Source organism: Callionymus lyra, chromosome 15 (assembly GCF_982586985.1).
Source record: "Callionymus lyra chromosome 15, fCalLyr1.hap1.1, whole genome shotgun sequence".
Classification (NCBI taxonomy): domain Eukaryota; kingdom Metazoa; phylum Chordata; class Actinopteri; order Syngnathiformes; family Callionymidae; genus Callionymus; species Callionymus lyra.
The window spans coordinates 9,783,364-9,808,363 of record NC_141832.1 but is presented as its reverse complement, the minus strand read 5'-3'; the positions used below and the strand labels follow the sequence as shown (position 1 = coordinate 9,808,363).

General features: G+C 36.8%; 4 protein-coding genes across 4 annotated transcripts in view; 3 read left to right on the top strand and 1 right to left on the bottom strand.

Annotated features, from left to right (window-relative positions):
- pvalb8 (parvalbumin 8) overlaps positions 1 to 108 on the top strand; it is a 1,269-nt gene extending 1,161 nt beyond the window's left edge. The window contains exon 5 of the mRNA XM_087808450.1: positions 36 to 108. Within this exon, the coding sequence (XP_087664576.1) occupies positions 36 to 61 (26 nt within the window). The 3' untranslated portion in view covers positions 62 to 108. The remainder of the gene's footprint in view (positions 1 to 35) is intronic.
- A 5,501-nt stretch (positions 109 to 5,609) lies between these two features.
- aimp2 (aminoacyl tRNA synthetase complex interacting multifunctional protein 2) lies at positions 5,610 to 10,526 on the top strand. The gene is made up of 4 exons (XM_087808964.1): positions 5,610 to 5,823; positions 7,399 to 7,611; positions 7,788 to 8,022; positions 9,870 to 10,526. The coding sequence occupies exons 1-4, from the start codon at positions 5,701 to 5,703 to the stop codon at positions 10,256 to 10,258; spliced, it is 960 nt and encodes a 319-aa protein (XP_087665090.1). The 5' UTR covers positions 5,610 to 5,700; the 3' UTR covers positions 10,259 to 10,526.
- Positions 10,527 to 13,018: 2,492 nt separating this feature from the next.
- Positions 13,019 to 16,951, bottom strand: LOC148064854 (uncharacterized). Its single transcript, XM_087809347.1, has 2 exons — positions 16,620 to 16,951; positions 13,019 to 14,840 (listed from the first exon to the last, which is right to left on the bottom strand). The coding sequence occupies exons 1-2, from the start codon at positions 16,914 to 16,916 to the stop codon at positions 13,131 to 13,133; spliced, it is 2,007 nt and encodes a 668-aa protein (XP_087665473.1). The 5' UTR covers positions 16,917 to 16,951; the 3' UTR covers positions 13,019 to 13,130.
- Positions 16,952 to 18,107: 1,156 nt separating this feature from the next.
- The window catches only part of cacng4b (calcium channel, voltage-dependent, gamma subunit 4b), a 21,804-nt gene continuing 14,911 nt past the window's right edge, over positions 18,108 to 25,000 (top strand). The window contains exon 1 of the mRNA XM_087808963.1: positions 18,108 to 18,958. Within this exon, the coding sequence (XP_087665089.1) occupies positions 18,736 to 18,958 (223 nt within the window). The 5' untranslated portion in view covers positions 18,108 to 18,735. The remainder of the gene's footprint in view (positions 18,959 to 25,000) is intronic.

Below are 25,000 nucleotides of genomic sequence, written 5' to 3'. Positions count from 1 at the left end.
ACAGTTTCTAAACCTCTTTTTTTCTTCCCCCACAGAGTTCCAGGCCATGGTTATCTCCTAAATCCAGACTGGACCTCCTTCCTCTCCCACCTGCTTTAAGGGCTATCGTAGTTTAACCGAAAGATATTTTGCAAAGACACGCCACAGGATAAACCTACCACTTCCTTTTTATCATCCATCCTTGAAATAAATGTAAAAAATTTACCAAATTCCTGAAAATAAAATCATAAAAAAACTCCAACTTCTTTGCTTGTCATTGCCTCGTGTCGGGTCCGACCAGGAGTTCCTACGTTCATACTCGGCAGCATCTTTTAAAACACGAAAATCACAAACTGAGCCCGAGGTGACCTTCATGACCACCTGAGTGGATCGAGTGACTCCAAACCTCAGCTTTGTAAATAAACCCGGGTGAGCCGCGGTGCCGCACACACACACACACACACACACATTTGCAAAAAATCAAATATGAAAAGGAACCAGACTAAAATGCAAATCCATACCAGTCGGGTCTGGACCCGATAGACGATGCAAACTCTTCATATAAGCGCTTTACAGCATTAAAAAGAAAAAAGGTTTATTTCACTTCCACCCTGTGTTTAGAGGATTAATGCCATCCACCCATCATCAGGCTCCCCTCCGTCATTACGGGAGGAAGCTGATCATTACTGCACGAACCTGCAACTTCACAGCAAACACTGGGCTCAGCATAGATTGCAGCCTCCAGTTCAGGGGCGTGCCGGGTTTTTGAAAACAGCGTTTACAGTCAAAACCTTTATTGATCGGACGGCGGGGTCGGGAGTTCAAGAATCTGCTGAGAGTCGGGAAAGCCGTCTGGGGGTGGGGTGGGGGGGGGGAGTGCACGCGGTGACCCCTGCAGGTCGGGAGTGGTCATGGTGAACAGGAAGGAAATGTGAGCTAATGGCTTCAGCTACTGGATGTGCTGCAGTCGTCGTGGGGGATTGTGTGTCCTTGACTTTAGATTCTGTTCTGGCCCTGATGGGAGAGAACGTCGGAGCAGGCACAAAACAACTCCTGAACCCGTTGAACCTTTACGGTGCATGAATAATAATTTTCTCAACCTCTGCTGATGCATTGGTAAATTAATGGTAATTAAAGATTCCACCGACGCGTTTGTCCAGTGTGTGTCAAAAATACTCCTTATATGCATCCTGGGTATGGCATGTCGTGATCCCTACCAACTGGACCAGACCTGGGTACCGGCTGTACAGAAACAATACAATATTTTTATTATTTTAAGTTCTGTTTATTATTGGTTTATATGTTCTCCCCATGCATGGCTTTCCTCTGGGCACCTCGGTTTACTCCTTCCAAGACCATACAGATGTTGGTTGCAGTTACTCCCCTGCTTCTTGCTCCTTAGCACCAACGTACAGATCCCAACCCCCGGTCATCCCTATAAGGGAATAAACTATAGAAAATGAAAGTATGCTCGAGTCGTAAAGGTGTTTTATTTGAAGAAAAACAACTGGATTTTTTTCCGAAAAAACCTTAGCCTATGCCTTTTGTAACATCAAGACCCTTGTCTTAGTTGGGTGCTTCTGAAAGAAACCTGCAAGCTGTTGGAATTAAGTAAGAAAATAAGTATTTTGGAGAGATAGTTGGAGCCAGAAGAATTGACTTATCCGTCTTATTTTGATGGAAAGTCCGGGAAAATAATGCAGACCTTTAACGGGTACGTTCAGCAAAGGTTTCAGAGCCCTGACCTATCGGCGAAGAGCTCCCAATGGGCCCCATTTAGAGCCTTTGCCTGCATTTTATGACGTGAAACTGGTACATTAAATATTTTTGTACTTCTTTACCGATTGGTCTACGTCAATACTCAAGGCTGTACATCAGTATCACAAGGAAGTGCATTCTCTCGCGGTGGCTGAAAAGTGTAAAATAGGATTTTTCGCCTAGGTTATCGAAAAGAGACTCATCGTAGATTACGTCCTTCTTTTACCTGGACGTGTCCTCTTTTAAAGGTATGTTTGGTGCAACTTTTTTAAGCTCCAAGAAACCTGGTTAAATGTCCTTTTTATGGAATTCAGAATATCCCTGTTCACTTAGTCAGAAGCGCTTCAAAAACAGTCGACCCAACGCCTGAAAAAAACCTTCCAAATTTTGCGACAATCCCACGTAGCAGTGTCCTCTATTTGCGGTTCCACTATATGGTCAAACTATGGTAGACACTTTACTCATTGGACCTCGATAAAGTGGCCCATAATGCAATAAGACATCATCCTTAGTAAGTAGGAGAAAGCATAGAGGCTACCCGGTTAGTCTCCCGGAATGGCTGGAGCAAGATTCCAAGCAGAAGAAAGTTGGCTGAGAAAACTGACGGACGGAGATTTCAGGATCAAGAACCCCATCAAAGAATCATCGAGTTGCCCACCGAGCTGGAAAGGGACTCTGAGGCCTCACCGACATAACCGAGGTGGCTGAGAAATCCAAGACTATTATCTGGACTGAAGATAATGACGACGAGCAGGACCGTTAATAATTCAGCGTCGTGTTTGTGTGCGTTCATAGCTCTGGACGGAGAATTTGGGATGTACTCAGATGTAAAGGTTCCAATTGTCCGCCGGTCAATAATGGATGAGCTCCCTTTCATTGTCACCAAAAACTCATATCAAGACAGTCCGGCTCACCTTACTGATTGGATCTATGTGAAACTTTAATGCGTCTTCGGCCGATAACAGAAGGAAGGGAAAAACATTTCGGCGAATGCTTTGCCGATCATATTTTGGAGTGGATTCCCACCTGGAAGCATCCGAGATCTTGCTACCTGATATTCGGAGCGTCGTGAAAGATTTAACCGGCGGTGGGACTGAATGAGCTCCGTGCAGGAACTCTATTCATAATGCAGGGGATGACAGCGCCGCCTCCGTCCACCAACAAGCTTCATCCTGAGCTTCTTCTGATGTGTGCGTGTAGCTTCCCCTCATTAAAGAGTGATGGCTCCATATCGGTGGCCCCTTCACCGGGCACTCAATAGACGAGCGAAACATTCTAAGAAGCTATTTTTACACCTGCATACACCTTTTGTTTCACTATCTGCTAATTGGCAGGTGCGTTTGTGTTCACATCAAGAAGACGACGTTTGTTTGGCGGACCTTTTGGGGCCACGCCCCGGCTCCCGGCCCTGGGTAGCTGTTAGAGTAATGGGAGTCTTGGAACTGGTACTTTGCAGAACTCCAAATGACAGAGTTAGTCTTGTTGACGATTAGACACTTCAATTATTTTAAGGAACTGTGACAAACGTTTTTTCGACGATCGCTTTTTTTTAAAAACTTTATTTGATAATATTGTTTTGTATTATGAAGAAATTGAGAGCTAATAGAAGCATTAAATGGTTCACTTCCGGCTTCACTGATGTTATAAAGCTTTAATAAAACATGTTTTTATCATTTTCTTTGTGCAGTAGGTGGCGCTCTTGGCTTCAAAAAGTTAGGGTAAGGGTAAGTGTAAGGGTAAGGGTAAGGGTAAGGGTAGGAGTAAGGGTAAGGGTAAGGGTAAGGGTAAGGGTAAGGGTAAGGGTAAGGGTAGGGGTAGGGGTAGTGGTAAGGGTAAGGGTAAGGGTAAGGGTAGGGGTAGGGGTAAGGGTAAGGGTAAGGGTAGGGGTAGGGGTAAGGGTAAGGGTAGGGGTAGGGGTAAGGGTAAGGGTAGGGGTAAGGGTAAGGGTAAGGGTAGGGTAAGGGTAAGGGTAAGGGTAAGGGTAAGGGTAAGGGTATGGGTAGGGGTAAGTTTATTTTAGATTGTCTACTTATTCTTAGTTATATTTTCTGTTTGTAAATCTAACATTTACACATTCAAACAATATCAAACATTATATCATATTAATTGTAAATCGTATTTCCCTGAAAGTTTAGAAAATCATTTTTTATTTTCAGATCATATTTAATTTAATTTTAGATTAAATATCATACTTTCGTGGTAATAGTTTGCAACATTTATTTTACATTCACTTTAATATTTAGTAATCTTTTGTAAACATTATGACCTTTTTATATTTGTCTACTTACTGTGACATTTTAAAGATATACAGTGTATTTGAAATATTTAAAAACAAGGCTTGAATTTGAAGTCTTGTCAGCGAGCCGGACGTCACTCGTACCATGGGACGGGAATTTAATCTCTGTATTTAAAACAAGACGACAAAACTCTCACCAAAGTATTCATTGCTGTGCATCAGTTCAACACTGATTATATGTCAGTGACCCGGTGAGGTTTACAAGGCCATCCTACCCCTCGTCCGGCGTCTGCGCTCGGCTCGCCCTGGCATGTCCCACTCCATGTCCAACCGTCCCTGCATGATTTAAAAACCACGACTGTCGGGTTTCAAACAGTCTCAATTTTCAAGTCCTTACCCGGCCAAAGATCCAGTCGTCACCCACCGCAGGATTTGTCTCCACTTCATGTGGTGCGTACAGTGAACGAGTTCAGATGATGCTTCAGTCAATGATGTCATTTGTCATGTTTTTAAAAGATCTTGGACACAAGTTGTAGTTTTAAAGTATACATGCAGAGTCTTGCGTGTTTTGGAGTTATGCCACGTTAGTTTAAATTAATGTATAAGTTGACTTTAAATATGCTTCTGTACATTTTAATGTATTAAATTGACCTTTTATTTCATACAAGCAGACATTTTCTTTTATTCCAACAACCATGTTTTTCATGTTTGCTTGTGCTTAAAGATGTTGAAACAAATATATTCATATATTGATGTATTCTTTTTTACTGAATTACCTATTTTTGTATTTTTATTTTACAGTTGTTATTTTAATCTTTTAAATCTTAAAAAAGAAAATTGTATTTATTCCATTTGATTTTTTATTTATTGTATTTATCTTATTTAATATTGTATCTAAAATAACACAAAAATAATTGTTTCTAAAACACTGGCTATAAATGTTTTCTGATTATTTGATCAACAGTAAAATAAATAATATTTTTAATTATTACTACAACTGCTGCTATTGTTTGTAGTTTAATAAACTACCTTTATTCATTTTTCTGAATTTATTTTAAAGCTGTTGTATTATGCTTGGCATTTACAGTATACAATAATTCTCATTGTATCTAACTATTTAATTCTAATTTATTTAATTTATTTTTGTATCTTAAACACCACTAAAATGACCGTGTGTTTTTTGGTATTACTTCAACTTATGCTATTGTCTATAGTTCCATAAAAAATGTATTTCAAATACATTTATACATTTTAAAATAAAGAGTTTAAATTCATGTTTTTTCTGTGTAGACATAAAGATACGAGATAATGTCGCCATCTAGTGACTTCAAAACTTCCAATAATAATATAGTGATCGCCAATGTATTTTTAACTGGCAATTTGTAAGTAAGTAAGTAATTGTATTTATGACAGGAATTCACGATAATAACCATTTGTTGTTGACGATTAAAAACTCAAACTTGATCTTCAGCAGTATTTTAATTAATTTGAATAAAGTATTTCATCTAATAATGGAAGAGGAAAAATATTTTTAAATCAATTTACGAGCGTGTCGTTCACCCTCCCGTACAACAGGGGGCGACACACCACCACCACCAACCAACCGTAGCTTTACTTCTGAGACGACGCCGACGTCGTCGGTGCTGCATTCCTCTTCCGGTGTGCTCGCCGCCGCTGCTGCTGTCTGTCAACATCCCTCCGACGTTTTCTTTTCGATCCAAACAAACATGTCCATGTACCAGGTGAAGCCGGTGTGTGTCGGTGACGTCACGGTCGAGTTGCCCACCTGCATGTACAAGTTACCGAATGTCCACGCGCAGCCAGGAAGCACGTCCGAGCGCGAGCTGCAGGTAAAACTTTGTCTGGTCATCGATTCACAAAATCGATTATTTATTTACCCCATGATTTTTGACGCCATTGTCTTCATGCTAACTCTGTGTTAGCTACACAACACTTTCACTTTTGTATGACGCAATAATTCACCAGTCAGTTCAGACGTCATTCTTATTAAAATTCAATTGTATTATTTTTATTTAAACTCCAACGTGTCTTTATGTGACATTTTTTTTGTATTTCACTTTTAATAAAATATATTTTAATTTAAAAATGAATGAAATAAAAAGGTTGGTGGGCGTGACGTCACTGAGAATGCGACCCAAACAGATACAGTTGGTGAATCTTGCTATAAATTACGTGTTTCAACTCAAATATAAATAATGTACTTTAATGTCTGTTCCACTCTTTTATTATTATTTAAATATTCACGTTTATCAAAGCATGATGTGTATTATATAAAAGTATAGCTTTATCCACTTTCACTTTATTTACATCTATTTTAATATCTTTGTTCTCGAGACACTGGTACAGTTGTTATATTTTTAGAATGATTTACAAATGTCATAATAAAAATAAATAAATATAATAAGAAATTCCAATGTTAGCATAGATTGTTTCCCTCTTATTGTGCATGTTGTGTGTTTTAAGTTGTACTTGTCTTTCTATGGACCCCGAGTCTGAAAAATAAATAAATAAATGTATATAATATATATATCAACATTAAAACTGAAATTGTGGCTTATAATAATAGATTTTATTTGTATTGCACATCCAGACAACAAATCAAAGTTCTACAGTTGCAAATAAAGATATTAGAAACCAGACGGTACAAAAACATTATTACGATATTAAAAATGATATGATAGGAAAAATGTTGGTTTTTGGTCCTTTTTTAAAAGCATCCTCTTCAGGAATCATAGTGGTTTATTCTCCTCAATCCATCCCCCCTTTAATTATAACTTAAACCAGCAATAACTAAACTATTATTTAGATGTTTAAACACAGAGATTATTAAAAGATAGTCGTGTCTCTCATTTGTATATGATTCTATTTACCACTGTATCTAACAATCTTTTATTTATTTTTGTTATCAATTCCCCCTTATTTTTATTACAATTACAATTATTATTGTTTTCATTCATATTTTTTATTGTTCATTGTTTTTTAATGTAAGTAATATTTGTAGGACACTTTTTAGACCAGCGTCACAAAGGGCTTAAACAATCAAAACAATACCCAATAAAATATATACTTAAAATAAAAACAATTAAATATAAATAAGTTGTCTTAATAATAATAGTGTCTTATTAAAATGTGTATGTATGTTTTGTGAACTGCTGTGAATTAAATTGCCCCAACGTGGGACAAATTAATATTCTATTATTCTATTATTTTAGTGTGATTCATGATAAAATTGTGTATTTCTTTACCAACAATCACAGTCAATTAATTCCACGCACCAGATTAAATTGATTTAACAACTTCTGTAACATGAGCAGCTACTCTGATTTCGTTAGTCGTGCCTGAAATGTATTGAAGTATTTTAATTGAATAATGATTTATTTTTCCCTGATTCACTGTGGCCACAGAACGGTGACCTGGAGCCGTCGGTTCAAGCTCTGGAGGCTCGTCAGGACCTGATCCTGAAGAAACTCTACGAGCTCAAGGCGGTGGTGGAGGGTCTGGCCAAGACGGTGACCACCCCGGACGCCGACCTGGACCTGACAGTCAGCAGCAGTCTCGCCTCCCCGAGCTCGGCGGGTGTCCAGTCCACCGCCGAGCTGGACTCCCTGCTGGGGAAGGTACAATAAAGTTTTACCTTACCTTACCTTACCTTACGAGCTTGTTTATAACGCTATGCACGATACAAGATTAAACCGGTTCATTGGAATTTTTGCTGCAGGGAGCAGCGAGGGTGTGTTTTTTTTTTTTTGTTGTTGTTGTTGTTGCTCAACTTGTTTACTTGTGGTGTCGCCAGGACCTCGGCGCTCTCCGTGACATTGTCATAAACGCCAACCCAGCACATCCCCCGCTGTCCCTGCTGGTGCTCCACAGTCTGCTGTGTCAGCGGTACCGGGTGCTGTCCACCGTCCACGTGCACTCGTCCGTGAGCGGCGTCCCCGCGCCGCTGCTGTCCTGCCTCGGCGCTCGCCACGCCGACAGCTACGCCCGGAACCTCTTCCAGCTCGGCTTCACCCTCATATGGAAGGATGGTGAGTTCTAGTGACTTAAAACACATGGTTTTATTTCGGCAGAATTATATGTTTATCTAACAGAAAAAAGGAAAAAAAAGACACATGAACGATAACACCTGAGTAATTATCGAACAGAATATGAAAATAAAATAATAATAATAATGGTTTCTACACTTAGACTTCCTTTAATTGTCATTGCACAGAAAACACTGAAACTGGCAATGAAATTTCGTTGCTTGGCAACCGTTAAAAAACAGCATAGAATGAATGTGTACAAAAAAGTAAAAATATAAATATGAATAAGTTAAAAATGGTAAAATATAGTATAAATACTTGAGTTATTAATAAGTACACTTTAATTTATATTTTTACATTTCACTTGAAATTGTTAATTGACTCAAATCGTCTGTTTTTTCAAGATTATTTTCCTTGAAATTTTCAGATATGTGATTTTTAATTTTTAATTTTTTAAAAAATGTTTTTAATTTGAAGATTTCAGTCAATCCTTGCCATTGAGCAATGCTTGGTCCATGTCACAGTTATACAAGTATTCGCTTGTAGCAAAATACTAGTTCAGATAATGAACCTTGTTGTATTTACACATTAATACTGTGTAAATACTAGGGGTGTGTATCGTCCAGAATCCGGGGATACTAATCACGATACAGAGTCAACGATACGGTATATAGTGATACTGTAGAAACAAGTATATTTTTGTAGTACTAGACTCCGGTGTTGCAGAATTTACAGACCACATGACTCTTGATGAAGTCGTAACTGTTTTCATTTGTTTTTAAACCAAAATATGTCCAAACATCAGCTTTAAAAGCTGCTGGAGTCACTGTATCCTCTCGTCCTCAGTCATCACCAGGATCTTGTTCGAATTTATTGTTCTATAGTTTATTGCAACACAAAAATCAACATAAAATGTGAATATATCCATGTTAATTGTGAGATGTTAAGAATTAAATTATTTTCGTTTAAACAAACTTTAGTGAAATATAAACGATACAAGATCCATCGTATTAAAACATGTCAACGTAAAAATATAAAACAGAACAAACAATACAGTTTTGTGAAGAAAAACATCGAGATATGTATCAATATTTTTTCACACCACTACCAAAACATTTTGGTTCACACAGTTTGTTCTTGACACGTAAAGCAAACATCTTGTATATTAGGATTAAATATGTCATTTTTTCTAGATGTATGTATATTCCCTTTAGCTACTTGTATGTTGCATACATTTCAGAAGAGTGTTTGCTTATTGTTTGTGAGTTTACTCCCAAATTTCTGTAATTTTTATTTATTTTAATTTGGTAAAATATTTTAAAACGTGGGCCGCCAAACCAAAAGAAATAAACGGACAAATAAACGATTTAATATAATGAGGAAACTTTGGAAATTTTGAAATAATCCTTAATCTCAATTTCATTTGATATAAACTCATTGTATTCAAACCATATATTTTACAATTAAAAATGAATAAGGAAAACTATGTTTTGCCCTATAAAAACATTAAAAATGGTCTTCAAATAAAGATCTTTAACAAGTTATTAGTAGATTTGAATGAGTAATAAAATTGATATTCATCAGAAACATTTCTAAACTGAGTTTTATAGAATTATTTTGACCTCTTGGATGGAGTCAGTGATTCGTATCTATTCCCGGCTCTGGTTTAGGGTCAAATATGCCTGAAAAGATTCTTATCTTAAACAATTTCAATAAAGTTTTACCTTACCTTACCTTACCTTAAGTTAATCTTTATCTAATGTTTTCTCTAAACAAAGGGTTTTTTTTAATGTCTGATCAACTTGTGCTCAGACTTTTAATAGTTTTTTTTCATATTTGAACACCTTCAGTCCCGAAGCTGCAGATGAAGTTCAGCGTGCAGAACATGTGTCCGGTGGAGGGCGAGGCCAACGTGGCCCGCTTCGTGTTCAAGCTGCTGGCGCCGTACCCCAGCGACCCGGCCCGGGCCACGCTGGTGGACGGCTGGGTGGACACGGCCTTCTTCCAGCTGGCCGAGGGCAGTGGCAAGGAGCGCGCCGCCGTCCTGCGCTCGCTCAACGCCGCGCTGGGCCGCGGCTCGTGGGTGGCGGGGTCGGAGTTCACGCTGGCCGACGTGGCGTGCTACTGCTGCGTGATGCGCAGCGGCTCGGCGGCGGCGGCGCCCGCCAACGTCCAGCGCTGGATCAAGTCCTGCGAGAACCTGGGTCACTTCGCGCCGGCCCAGTCGCTGCTCAAGTGACGCTCGCTCGTCCCGGGGGATTAAAAAAAAAAAGGGATTTAAAAAAAAAATCTTCTAATCTTATCATTATTGATCTGTGTTGAGTTAATCTAGAATAAATCATCCAGACGATGGGAAGAAGAAGAAGAAGAACGTGGATGGAATCGCTGGTACTTACACTCGTTCACTCACTCGGTGCCTCAAACAGTCCTGCCCTAAATGAGTCGTATGGTCGGTTGTACTTTGTACCTTTGATTTTCTGAAACGATTAAAGTATACTTTTTTTGGAGCCGCTCTTTCTCAGCTTGTCTGGTTTAGATCGAGGTGGGGTTGCGTTCTTGAAAACGTCCAGCAGAGGGCGCCACATCACCGTTTTCGACACTGTTGGGCGCTACTCGGGATTCTCCGGACAAAAACGACTAGAAACGATCCGATGAAACCTTTAATGCGTTCATCCCTTTTCACAGTCTTTCTTAAAAATGCCCAAAAGCTTCCGTAGAACTCGAAACGCCACTTGTTCAAAGGGGAATAAAGGATTTTGAAATCGAATTCAATCTTAGTAAAACCTTGATCAAACCTTCAGATGGTCAACATGTTTCGTGGGATCTTGATCATTTAAATTTAAAATAGGTTCTCCTTTTCTTCCCAACTGGGATTAGGATTGAAATGTGGATTTCAGGAAGGAAATATAGCTCAAAATAACTCAACATTTAACCAGATGTTACATTTGTTGAATTCTGTGTGTAAGTTTTTTTTACTCAATATTTGCACTTGATTTGTTTAAATGTTACAGTGAAGGTAAAGTAGAAATATGCTACCAATTAAGTTGTTCCGTATAATAAAGTAAAATACAAATATATATATATATATATATACATCATTTTTTTTCCATATAATAAAGTTAAAAATATGTATGTATTATAAACATTTATATACATTTTTTTGTACTTTATTATATGGGGGTAAATATATTAATATGTAATTCCTTACTTAATTATATGGAAAAATATATATACAATTTTTTTTGTAACTTCATTATGTTTATTTTATTTTTTTTTACACGGAAACAACTTGAATCCCCATGAAATAAACCCCCATGACAAACAAACATGGTATTATAGTATAGTTGTTGTTTTTTTATAGTATATATATATATATATACAGTATTTCTGTTCTTCATTGCTGACTATTCATCAAGAAAAAGATGAACCTAACATACACATATGTTATAACCTTAAACATTCTTTGTTCATTAACGACTACACATTGAGCGTTTTTGTGGAATTCAGTACATATTAAAATGCATCTTTTCATGTATATTTGTTATTTATTGTTACTCAGATGAGTCATGAAAAGAAATCATAGATGGAAGTGGATATTTTTGTTATTTTAGTGTAATGACTAAAGAAAAACCAACTGCTTTCGTTTGTTTTCAAACCAAAATATGTCCAAACATCAGCTTTAAAAAGCTGCTGGAGTTACTGTATCCTCTCATCCTCAGTCATCGCCGGGATCTCGTAGGGTTTAGTTGTAACACAAAAGAGCTGTTGATATTTGCATGTTAATTGTGAATTAAAAATAAAATTATTTTATTGTACACACACTTTTTTGAAGTAAATGCATATATTATAACTAAACATATATTACAAAACTGTGTATCTGGATCAGGGTAATACAAGCTGATGCTGCTTTTAAAAAAATGTCATAAAAGTTATTTCCTGGTTCTGGAAGGAAGAAAATAGGATTTCCAGTCCAGATCATTTGGATTTATTTTTTCACCAAGAGGTTCGACTGATCACTCGCAGCCTCCGAAAACTGACAATATCGATGTGAAAAAACCAAGTGAACTCTGCCTTCACTCGCTCTCCGAGGAGCTTCTATCTCGTGTCACATTGTCAACATCTCGGGCTCAGAAGTGCGTTTCTTCGTGAGCTCCAGCAGCCTCTCGACGCTCTCCGGGGCCTCCAGGATGACAAGCACCGGAACCTTCTCTGACATCTGGTTCTCAGGGAGAGTCGGCTCCTCCCGGGATCCTGCTCTGTTGACGCGAGCGGATCCGGCGCTGTCACAAACCCAAACATGGACCCAGAAAAAGAGAGTTTCCTGAGGGTGTCGGCGGCTTAAAGGGAGACACGTTTAAGACTTGAGCCTAATCTAAAATGTATAAACCTTCATAATCCACCCTTTTTTAGTCATTTTTCATACTTCCACAGTTTATTTTAAACAGACTGTGAGATGTTTTTGATGGTGATGCGCTGACGAAGCTTCACAAATGATTTTTAGCTCAGTAGATGGCGCTCTTGGCTTAAAAGAAGGAAGGTTTTTGTCAACGTTGTACGGCAAAGACTGCCATCTAGTGGTCTCTGAAGATGACGCTTCATAAAGCTTTAATTGTATTTTTAAAATTCGGTTGAATGCATTTTAAATAACGGTAATTTTTACATGTTCTGGCTTTAACAAAGACCTTGTTTTTGTTCTTAAAAGACAGCAGGTGACCTGGCTAGAGCCAAGATCTCACATTATATCGATTTTTATGATTTTTTTTTTTACTAAATTTTGAACATTTTATGTTAAATTTTAATCTAAAAATTCCCCCAAAAAATGATTTAGAAAACTCAAAAATCAACAATTGGAATGTGAAGAAGAAATTAATTCACTTAAAAAATAAAATCCAAAATTTAATTAAATTATATATATATTTATTAAAAAAAATAGTAAGTAAACAGAATTTTTTTTAAATTTAATGCTTGAAACATTTGAAAATGTTCAATCATTCAAAATTCTGATGGATCAGATATAATTCCATACATTCTATCTTAAAATAATTTGATTATCATAAAATAAAATTTTCAAAACTTCTTTTCATCAAAAAACACGGTAAAAAAAAAAAAAATTAGTACGAAAAGAAGCTGCTGTTGTATCTCAGCAGCTGCAGTCTCTCGAAGTAGTCCTCGGTCAGGAAGTCCCTCTTGGACGAGACCATGTTGCTCTTCTGGCTGAAGAGTCCCTGGACCGGCGCCGTGGACGGCAGCGGCGTGTTGTACTTCAGGAACAGCTGCTTGACCCTCGGGAAGTCCTGCAGGCACTCCAGCGCCCGCCCCGTGCCCTCGATGTACTTCTGGACCTCCTCCGTGACCCCCCACTGCTCCGCGTTCACCGCCGGCTCGGCCGACCCGTAGCTGAAGAAGTCGTCCTCGGACTGGATGGTGGGCGCGCTGCGGTTGGCGCCGGTGGCGGCGCCGGACGGGCAGGGCTCCACCTGCGCCGCCTCCTCGGCCAGCAGCGAGCACATCTCGTCGCGCTCCGCCGCCGGCATCCACCACAGGCGGAACTGCGGCGTGGTGGCCGTGGCGAACTTGGCCTCGGCGCTGGCGAACAGGTCCTTGAAGCGGGCCTCGATGGCGCCGACGACGGCCAGCGCCGCGCCGCCCAGGTAGGTCGCCGACTCCTTCTGCTCCGTCAGCTTGTTCTTCAGGCTCAGCACCGTCGGGATGACCAGGCCCAGGAAGCACTTCTGCTCCGCCTGGAAGAGCTCCAGGGCGAACGCCAGCGGGTGGAACACCGAGACGTACTCCTTCAGGAAGAGGAGCTCGTTGGGGAGCAAGGGCGGGGTCTCCAGGCGGGCGCACAGCTCCCCCAGGTCCTTCTCGCCGAGCGCCGCCAACTTCTGGAGGGCGCGGAACTCCACGTTCCAGTGGATGCTGGCGGGGACCACCAGGGACATCTTGGCGAGGTCCTCCGCCGCCGCCAGGCCCACCTGGACCTGGTGGCACTTGCTCCAGACGGCGTAGACCTTGCACATGGTGCCGTAGTGCAGCTGGCAGGCGGGTCCCTGCGACACCGCCCGCCAGAAGTCCTCGCTCACGATCCGCTCCAGGTGGTGGGACGCGCACCTCTGGACCGCCGGCAGGAGAAGCAGGACGTCCTGCTCGGGCTCGCCGTCCAGCAGCGCCGCCACGCTCTCGTAGACGCCCACGTCGTCGTCGCCGTCCTGCGAGTCCGGGGCGTACTCGCGGAACACGCTCAGGAACGGGCTGGCGTTGTCCGCCACCGTGGTCTGGACCTTGCCGTCGACGCCGTAGGTCACGTGCGTGTCGTGGATCTTGCGCACGATCAGGTCGTAGGTCACGGTCTCGCGGAGGCGGGAGAAGCCGAGGGCCGCCGACCGGCGCTCCAGGGACCCCGGGTCGATCCAGTGGCAGGTCATGGCGAGGAAGCTGCGGTGGTTGGCGGTCCAGATGTCCACGGTGGTGCACACGTACTGGACCTCGGACAGTCTGCTCAGGAGCTCCTCGCGCATCCTCTCGAAGCACTGGTCCATCTTGGCGAAGAGCGAGGTCCGCACCATGGGCTTCAGACCCTCGGTCAGGCCGGCGACGAGCTTCTGGAAGCCCGGCTGCTCCAGGACGTGGAAGGACTGACAGTCCTCCACGATGAAGTTGAAGACCAGCTCGTCGATCCGCGACTGACTCATGCACTTGGACAGGATCTCCGCCTTCACCTTCTTCAGCTGCCAGTACCGGCTCTCCTCGCCGTTCAGCTCCTCCTTCTTTCGGCCTCGTTTGATGACGTCCGGCTGAGCGTCGCAGCCCAGATGAGTTCTCTGAGGAGGGAAGACGGTCAGCAGGTTTTTAAAATGATAATATATATATATATTACTATTTTTTGTAGTACAGATATTAATATTATTGTTATGTGGTACATACATTAAATACTATTTTTGTAGTACATATTTTAAATATTGTTGATTGTAGTACATATATTAATATGTTTTTTTTTAGTACAGATATTAATATTTTTGTTTTTGTAGTACAGATATTAATATTTTTGTTTTTGTAGTACAGATATTAAATATTATTGTTTTGTAGTACAGATATTAATATTGTTGTTTTGTATTTTAGATATTAAAGACTATTGTTTTGTGGTACATATATTAATTTTTATTGATTCATAGTACAGATATTAATATCGTTGTTTTGTAGTACAGATATATATATTGTTGTTTTGTAGTACAGATATTAATATTATTGTTTTGTATTTCAGATATTAAAGACTATTGTTTTGTGGTACATATATTAATTTTTATTGATTCATAGTACAGATATTAATATTGTTGTTTTGTAGTACAGATATTAAATTATATTGTTTTGTAGTAAATATATTATTGTTTTTGGTACATATATTAATATTATTGTTTTGTAGTAAATATATTATTGTTTTTGGTACATATATTAATATTATTGTTTTGTAGTAAATATATTATTGTTTTTGGTACATATATTAATATTATTGTTTTTTAGTAGAGATATGAATATTGTTGTTTTGTATTACAGATAAAATTGTTTTGTAGTACAGATATTGTTTTGAAGTATATATATTAAATACTATTTTTTGTAGTACACATATTAATATTATTGTTTTGTAGTACAGACATTAATATTATTGTTTTGTAGTACAGATATTATTGTTTTGTAGTACATTTTTCTTTTTTTTTGTAGTACATATATTAGATATTATTGTTTTGTAGTACATATATTAAATATTATTATTTTATAATAAAGATGTTAATATTGTTGTTTTGTAGTACGGATATAATTGTATGTAGTAAATATATATATATATATATATATATATATATATATATATTATTGTTTTGTAGTACAGATATAATTGTTTTGTAGTATGGATATAATTGTATGTAGTAAATATATATATATTATTGTTTTGTAGTACAGATATAATTGTTTTGTAGTAAATATATATATATATATTATTTTTTTTTAGTACAGATATAATTGTATGTAGTAAATATATATATATATATATATATATATATATATATATATATTATTGTTTTGTAGTACAGATATAATTGTTTTGTAGTAAATATATATATATATATATATATATATATATATATATATATATATTATTGTTTTTTAGTACAGATATAATTGTTTTGTAGTACATATATTAATCTTATAGTTTTGAAGTACATATATTATTGTATTGTAGTACAGGTATAATTGTTTTGTAATACATATATTAATATTATAGTTTTGAAGTACATATATTATTGTATTGTAGTACAGATATAATTGTTTTGTAGTACATATATTAATATTATAGTTTTGAAGTACATATATTATTGTATTGTAGTACAGGTATAATTGTTTTGTAATACATATATTAATATTATAGTTTTGAAGTACATATATTATTGTATTGTAGTACAGATATAATTGTTTTGTAGTACATATATAATTGTTTCATAGTTTGATATATCTTGAGACCAACATGTCTCTTTGTCTCTGAGATGATAATCCTCTCTGTCCTCCATGTTTCTAAGAACCTTCTTCTTCTCCTGGAGACTGAGACTCACGTCCAGGTGCTTCTTGAGGTTGGAGGTGGAGGTCTTGGACGTGGACAGCAGGTTGACCCTCGGCAGACACAGGTTACACTGGACGATGATGTTCTTGCCCTGGTCTGCCTTGTAGCTGAAGTGGTGGCGATACCTCCAGCTGTGCATCGCTGAGCGGGTCTCGCCGCTGCTCTCGTCCACCTCCATGTCCCGGGTCTGCAGGGTCTGCAGGGTCTGCAGGGTCTGGAGTAATCCTTGTAATCCAGGTGAGATTACATGTAGTGTAACGACGGCCGAGGAGAAATACTTCATAAACATGGGCGGGTTCTTCGAGCTACGGCGGCGAGAAGGGACCAAAATAACGGGCGAACGCGAGCCACGCGTGCGCAGAAGCCGCCCAGCATGCTAGCGCGCTAGTTGTGGCGCAAGCACTGCGCATGCGTGGAGCAGCTACTAAGCCACCTATTTCCTGCGCGTTACGAGATGGCGCCCCCTATCTGTGGCTATATCTAATTCAACTTCAACAAGTTCACTTTATAATAATAAAAAACATATACAATTCCACGTGTTGATTTTAATATCATATAAAGAAAAACACTGACTTTTATTCTTGAGTTCACAAACAAATATTAAACATACACACACTTCATATTAAGACATAAGTACACATATTAGAAATGACAACAAAAACAGTAAAATAAAACTCCAGATAAAACTGGCTAAATAGTAATGATAATAGAATACTACATTAAAATCATGGAATTAACACAATAATAAATAAATAAAATAAAGATATATTCATCAACAATTAAATAAAAAATAAGATTTCATATTTCTTAAGTTTGTCAAAGTGTTTTTCAAAAATATATTAAACTAAATAACAATTAAAAAAATACAATAAAACCAATAAAATAATACTATATTTATTAAACAATGAAATTAATTGTTTAAATGAACACAATAGTAAATTAAAATAATGATAAACTTTTCAAAAACTAGGACAGTGGTACAAGTACACACTAAAAAGATTGGATTAGATATTCCTTCATTACTACTACATTGGGGAAATATAAGTTGTCACAGCAGATCACACAAAATAAACATACAAACACATTATTTTAAGATACAATACACATTTTAAAATACAAAAAATATATATAATCATAAAAAAAAATCTAAAATCAAAATCATATGAACACAATAATAAATAAAATAATGATATTTTCACCAACTATTAAATGAAAATAGTAGTACAAGGGCACACACTACAAAAAATACAGGATAAGATATTCCTTTATTCTCCACTTAGTGGGTACATTTGATTCGTCACAGCAGTTACCAAAACAAACTAATTATGTTAAGTCATACATTATACATATTAATAATAATTAAAAAATAATAGAAATATGAACAAAACAAATAAAACGAATAATTATATGGAATAACAACACGATGATAATAATACAGATCCTGAAATAAAATAAACCCAATTATAAATACAAAATGATACATATATCAACAACTAAAATAAAAACTGTAATAAAGCGCTATATAAATAAATATTACTTACTTACTTACTTACTTACAAGTAGACAGACTACAAAAGATAAGATAAGATATTCCTTTATTCTTCCCTCAGAAAGGAAACGAGTTGTCAGCAGTTAATACAAAAAAACAAAACACGGTGCATATATCAAAATATGATGAACTTTGTTTCTTTTTTTTATTTTTAATCCCGTTTGTTTTAATTTAACTCTAATTTTATTATAATGTTTGTTTTTTTTCTTTAACGTGGCCTTTATTTCCACTTTAATCCGAGTCTCAGTGTAGTATTAACATCACTTTAGTGTAGTATTAACGTCACTTTAGTGTATTTTATCTTGTATTTCTTCACGTTCATTAACCCTTCACGCATGATGGGCTGGAGAGGACGAGGGTGTGGTTTCATTGACGTCGTGCTTCTGAGCCTCAGTCGTGTTGGATCAAGTGTTAAACCAGGTGAGCCCAGGATCCTCGCGTCCAGTGGACCAGAAGAAGAAGAAGAAGAAGAAGAAGAAGAAGCAGAAGAAGAAGAAACTCACCTGCACAACACACTGACAGCGCAGCATCCACAGGTGTGATCCCCTGACATGACGCCATGGCTTGGTGTGACCGCGGGGTTCAGACGCTGTTGGCCACCGCGGGCGCCTTCGCCGCCTTCAGCCTCATGACCATCGCCATCGGCACCGACTACTGGCTCTACTCGCGGGCGTACATCTGCAACGGAACCAACGCCACCGCCGACGAGACCCAGCCGCAGCCCAGAACCAAGAAGGGGGATCTCACCCACTCCGGGCTCTGGAGGATCTGCTGTATCGAGGGTGAGTCCGTTTTTTTTTTTAAAAACTCGTTCATGGGTTTGGATGGAACTCGTTGGTTCTTTGTTGGCGAAGATGCGCTTTTACGCACGATTTTATGTGGAGTCAAAGCTTTTTAAGTGTCGTAAAGTGAAATAAAGACAAGTTTTTAAATCATGTTTTCATGGGAAGATGTTCTCGCCAACAATTACTGTGCGCTGGTGGTGATGTTACGCAAACATGTGAGTTTATTTTAATACTTTATATGTAAAATAAGAAGTATTTTTTGGCAGAAAGACACGTGGATAAACTTACTGTAGCTTTTTTCACATCATTAATAAAGAAGGTAAGAAAAATTAATAAAAGTCACCATTAATTATTCATTCAAATGTGGTGGAAAAACTACAAAAAAATGATATGATAAATTATTAAAAATAATAAAAAATAAAAAGGATACATCAATCAAAAAAACGATAAGAATAAAATAATAATAAGAAAAAATAATTAAAATAAGTATTTAAAAAGGATAAGCATACAAAAAAGAACAAGTATAAAAATAACAATAAGTATTAAAATAAAAATAATAAGAAAAATAAGAATAAGTATAAAAATAAGAATAAGTATATTAAAAATAATAAGTTTATAAAAAAGAATAAGTATACAAATAAGAATACGTTTAAAAATAAGAATAAGTATAAAAATAAGACAATGTATTAAGAAAATAATAAGTATATAAATAAGAATAAGTATATAAAAAATAATAAGTATATTAAAACGAATAAGTTTATAAAAAAGAATAAGTATACAAATAAGAATACGTTTAAAAATGAGAATAAGAAAAGTAGTTTAGAAAAAAGTTAAAAAATAAAAATAAAGAATTAATATAACATGAAAATAAAAAAATAAAAAATGAGAATAAGTATACATTTAAAAAATGAAAATAAAAATAAAACCGAGAATAAAAACAAGAATAATAATAAAAATTAAAATAAAAAAATAAAAATGAAAATGATAATAAAAACAAGAATAATAATAAAAATGAAAAAAAAAAAATGAAAATGAAAATGAGAATAAAACCAAGAAAAATTATAAAAATTAAAATAAACATAAAAATAAGAATGAAAATAAGAATTTGAAAAAAAAAAAAAATTTAAGAATTAGAATAAGAATAGGGATACAAATAAACATAAAAATACAAATTTATCATATTAATAAATGATAATAATAATTCAAAAGTCAAATGATTGATTGATCCATCTCATACCTGCCCCTACAGGCGCCCAGCACACACACACTCATAACTCATAACAGGCTCATGTCGTCTGGCAACTTTCCTCGATGTTTAAAACCATCCGAGACACAAAGTAAAATAAAAGATAATAAAGTTTCTTTGACAAACAAGACTCACAAGTGTCCGGTCGGGAATGAAAAGCAGTTCCTGCGTCTCTGCCTCCATCCTCCCTCAAAGGTGTGCGTTGTCACTTTCATTCATCCCTTTATTGTATCTGACGCTGTTGCCTGGCAACCGCTCTCAAATCGCTATGGAAACATGCCCTGTAAAAATAGACGTCTTCGCGTCATGTCCGAGCTGAATTACTTTTTCTTTCTTGCTTTATTTTTCTTTTTTTTTTCTCCCCACCTTCCTTGATTCGACTGTGTTTGGAGAGTGACGCTCAGTCGCTCCATCCATGAGGCCGCTGACGCAGGAGGTGATGATGGCGACAGGTTAGCAACACGTGTGTCATGTACGACATACGTGTTCACACGGAGGTGAAGACAAACACAAAAAACCTGTGGTTCAGACGAGAGATTCTTCCTCAGCAGTTCAACTCGTTTTGAGATGTAAACGTGGAGGATGATCAGTTGATATGACTCACGATGGGTCGTTGACCTCACGTCAGCCAAGTATTTAAAAATGAATACAGTTTGAACCAGTTTGAACCAGAGATAGAAATAAAGAGAAGGAGGAAAATTAAGTTGGATTTTCCTAAGGATTACATTTTTAAAAAGTTGCTTCAATCAAAAAATTGAAAAAATTGCTTAAATTAACAAAATATATTTGCAATCAAAACAAACTTTGCTACATTGACAAAAAAAAGGTTTTCTTTCAAAAGAAAATACTGTTTTCTTTGATTGAAGTAACTTTCTTTTGAGTTTGGGCCATTAAATGTTTTTTTTCTTAATTATTAAATCCCCCAAATAGTTTATTTAATCCAAAAATATATTTTACTATTTTTGTTTCAAGTAAAAAAAATGTTTTGAAATGTTTATTTTTAATTTTTATTGAAGCTACTTTTTAAAAGAAAAATTAAATAATGAAGAAAAAAAATCTACCTCCATAAAATCCTCTTAGTACGCTCTTAAAAAGACAATAAGTATAATTTTTTTTAAAAATACACAAAAATAAGTGACGTACATAACGGTGTAAACTAACAAAAGAATTATATGAACAATATACAGTATATTGAAACGATAAAAGAGCTATTTTAAAAAATAAAGTACCTTGAAACCAAAATCTGGTTGGATTTATTTTTCCAAAATCCAGTCCTCTTTACTCAAATGTATATGTTGTTACTTTTATTATGTTTTTATTATTATTATGATTATTATTATTATCCATTTTCAACAATATATTAAGCATTTACTTCATGTATATTCTCTCATTAAATTCCTCAAACTTTTTCAGGGAATGACCATTGTTTTTTTCACATCTATATTCAAAAATCTTTTAAAAAAAAAATGAGTGAAAGCGCAAACAACTCTTCTTCGCCTTTATTTCGCTTTAAAGATGTTAATATTTTATTATATGAATATTTTCTTGCTTTTTTATGGCTACTTATTATATACTAAACATTTATTTTATACTATTTTTCTTAAGGTTTATATCTAAAAACCTTACTCAAATGTATATTTTTCCAATTTTATTTAGTTCTAAATATTATAATTTATAACGGCATATTGTCATGATTATGTGTTTTTCTTTTATTATTATTTCTCTAGATTTTCATTGACATTTTCAGGAAACGTCAGGAAAATAAATAGATTTTTACCTCATTCACTGAAGTCTCCTTGGTGGTGAGCTGCTGGGCGAAAGTGCAAACAACTCTTCTTCGCCTACAAAAATTGCGATAATTGGTTTTCTGGACGCTGAAAATATATCGTATTATTGAGATAAAATAAAACCTGGTGTGATGATATTGTTAAAGGAAATAAAGAAGTATTATGTATTGAGCTGCTTGGGAGAGGTCTTCTCTTTGAAAGTGCTTCTTTCAATATTACTGTCAAACCTGAGGATCAAGTCGTAATAAACGATCACAATAAGGCACAGATTCGTCATGGGAGCAGATTTCACGGCTGCCGGTGCTGAAGGCTGAAGACATCTGGTTCCAGCGAGACGTTTCTCACCTAATTGTGCGTTTAAAACACAAAACAACTACAGCTATTGGACTGTGGCTCCGTCGCCATGGAGACAGAATCATTACATCCAGACACAATTACAAGGCCACGCCCCCTCTGGTCACGATGACGAGTGTGTTAAGTTATCGACGGCGGCGGCGGCGGCTTCTTGTAGTGTGTGTGTGTGTGTGTGTGTGTGTGTGTGTGTGTTGTTGGACAGATTGTGGCGACAATATGTCGGGGGGAAAAAAACACATTTGCTCACATGGCGACACATTCCCACCTCTAATGAATGTATCCCGGCGTTCCAAACACCTCATCCGGCATGACATTCCCTCAGGGAGGAAGTCACGGGTCAAGCAGGCTTTTATTCTCCTGAAGTACGATCGGAAAGTGCGGCTCATTTACATTGGAAATGGACGACGATGATGACAAACAACGAAACAATCCAATTAGCCGCCACATAATAATGTAATTGATCGAAGGTTGTTTTTTTTCCTCCATCGTTTCACGCATCATCGAGGAGGTTCCGGGTCGTCACGGTGACCACCGGGCGGTAATTGATAACCACGTGTAGGGGGCGCCGATCGTTTAGGAACATTCTTGTCACGTGATCGAGCTCGTTGAGGGTCTGAAGCGTCGCCGTCATAAGTTCTACCTTTTTTTTCAACATTTTCAAATTTAAAGAACAAAGCTCAAGAAATGACAAAGTGCAAAATATATAGAACAAAGTCAAAGGAATGACAAAGTTTAAATATTTGAATATAAAGAACAAAGAGCAAATACAAAGATCAAAGCGCAGGGAATGACAAAGTGAAAATAAAAAGAACAAAGAGCAAGAAATGAGAAAGTGCGAATATAAACAACAAAATTCCATGAATGACAAAGTGCCAATATAAATTACATGGTTCAAGGAATGACAAAGTGCAAATATAAAGAACAAAGTTCATGGAATAAAAAAGTGCAAATATAAAGAACAAATCCCATGAATGACAAAGTGCAAATATAAAGAACAAAGTTGAAGGAATAAAAAAGTGCAAATATAAAGAACAAAGTTCAAGGAATGACAAAGTGCAAATATAAAGAACAAAGATCAAGGAATAAAAAAGTGCAAATATAAACAACAAAATTCCATGAATGACAAAGTGCCAATATAAAGAACAAATATCAAGGAATAAAAAAGTGCAAATTAAAAAGAACAAATCCCATGAATGACAAAGTGCAAATATAAAGAACAACGTGCAAGGAATGACAAAGTGGAAATATAAAATACAAAGCGCAAGGAATGGGAAAGTGCAAATATAAAGAACAAAGCTTGTTTTATAAGTTACACATTTTTTTAGTTCCCTTTTAAAAAACTTTTGTATTTCACTTTACTTTAAAAAACTTCAATGTGCAAATATAAAGAACAAAGAGCAAGGAATGACAAAGTTTAAATAAAAAGAACAAAGCACAAGGAATGACAAAGTGCAAATATAAAGAACAAAGCTCAAGGAATAACAAAGTGCAAATGTAAAGAATGAAGTGCAAGGAATGACTAAGTGCAATATAAAGAACAAAGGGCAAGGAATGACAATGTTTAAATATAAAGAACAAAGCACAAGGAATGACAAAGTGCAAATATAAAGAACAAAGCTCAACGAATAACAAAGTTTAAATATAAAGAATGAAGCGCAAGGAATGACAAAGGTTAATAAAAAGAACAAAGCACAAGGAATGACAAAGTGCAAATAAAAAGAACAGCATGCAAGGAATGACAAAGTGCAAATATAAAGAACAGCGTGCAAGGAATGACAAAGTTGAACTAAAAAGAACAAAGCACAAGGAATGACAAAGTGAAAATATAAAGAACAAAGCTCAAGGAATAACAAAGTGCAAATATAAAGAATGAAGTGCAAGGAATGACAAAGGTTAATAAAAACAACAAAGCACAAGGATTGACGAAGTGCAAATATAAAGAACAGCATGCAAGGAATGACAAATTGCAAATATAAAGAACAGCTTGCAAGGAATGACAAAGTGCAAATATAAAGAACAGCGTGCAAGGAATGACAAAGTGCAAATATAAAGAACAGCTTGCAAGGAATGACAAATTGCAAATATAAAGAACAGCGTGCAAGGAATGACAAAGTGCAAATATAAAGAACAGCGTGCAAGGAATGACAAAGTGCAAATATAAAGAACAGCTTGCAAGGAATGACAAAGTGCAAATATAAAGAACAGTGTGCAAGGAATGACAAAGTGCAAATATAAAGAACAGGGTGCAAGGAATGATAAAGTGCAAATATAAAGAACAGCGTGCAAGGAATGACAAAGTGCAAATCTAAAGAACATAGATCAAATGAAATAACACAAAGAACAGGAAACAATGATAAACATATTAATAACATCATCCATTATTATCCATCATTAGCTTTCCAAGTGTTTATTTCTACATGTAATACTATATAATCAGGGAAATGTAGTGGAAAACAGCGCCACCTAGTACATCTATCACCAGCCGCCTAGTTTCTGCCTGATTCTCTGCAACTTGATGAGACTTTTCCCTCCGAGACACTCTTTTTATTGAGCTGAGCTCGGTAAATTCCCAATTATTACCATGTTCATCATCGTCGTCCTGCGGCCTTCTCGGCCCCATGTGTGTGTGTAGGTGTGTGTGTGTGTGTGTGT

What these genes read in the sequence shown, in the direction of transcription:
- aimp2 (XM_087808964.1), top strand. Translation starts at nt 5,701, where the DNA reads ATGTCCATGTACCAGGTGAAGCCGGTGTGTGTCGGTGACGTCACGGTC. An exon ending in CGTCCGAGCGCGAGCTGCAG is followed by an intron (nt 5,824 to 7,398) that starts GTAAAACTTTGT and finishes CTGTGGCCACAG; the next exon opens with AACGGTGACCTGGAGCCGTC. An exon ending in CACCCTCATATGGAAGGATG is followed by an intron (nt 8,023 to 9,869) that starts GTGAGTTCTAGT and finishes GAACACCTTCAG; the next exon opens with TCCCGAAGCTGCAGATGAAG.
- LOC148064854 (XM_087809347.1), bottom strand. Translation starts at nt 16,916, where the DNA reads ATGTTTATGAAGTATTTCTCCTCGGCCGTCGTTACACTACATGTAATC. An exon ending in ACCTCAAGAAGCACCTGGAC is followed by an intron (nt 14,841 to 16,619) that starts GTGAGTCTCAGT and finishes TTCCCTCCTCAG; the next exon opens with AGAACTCATCTGGGCTGCGA.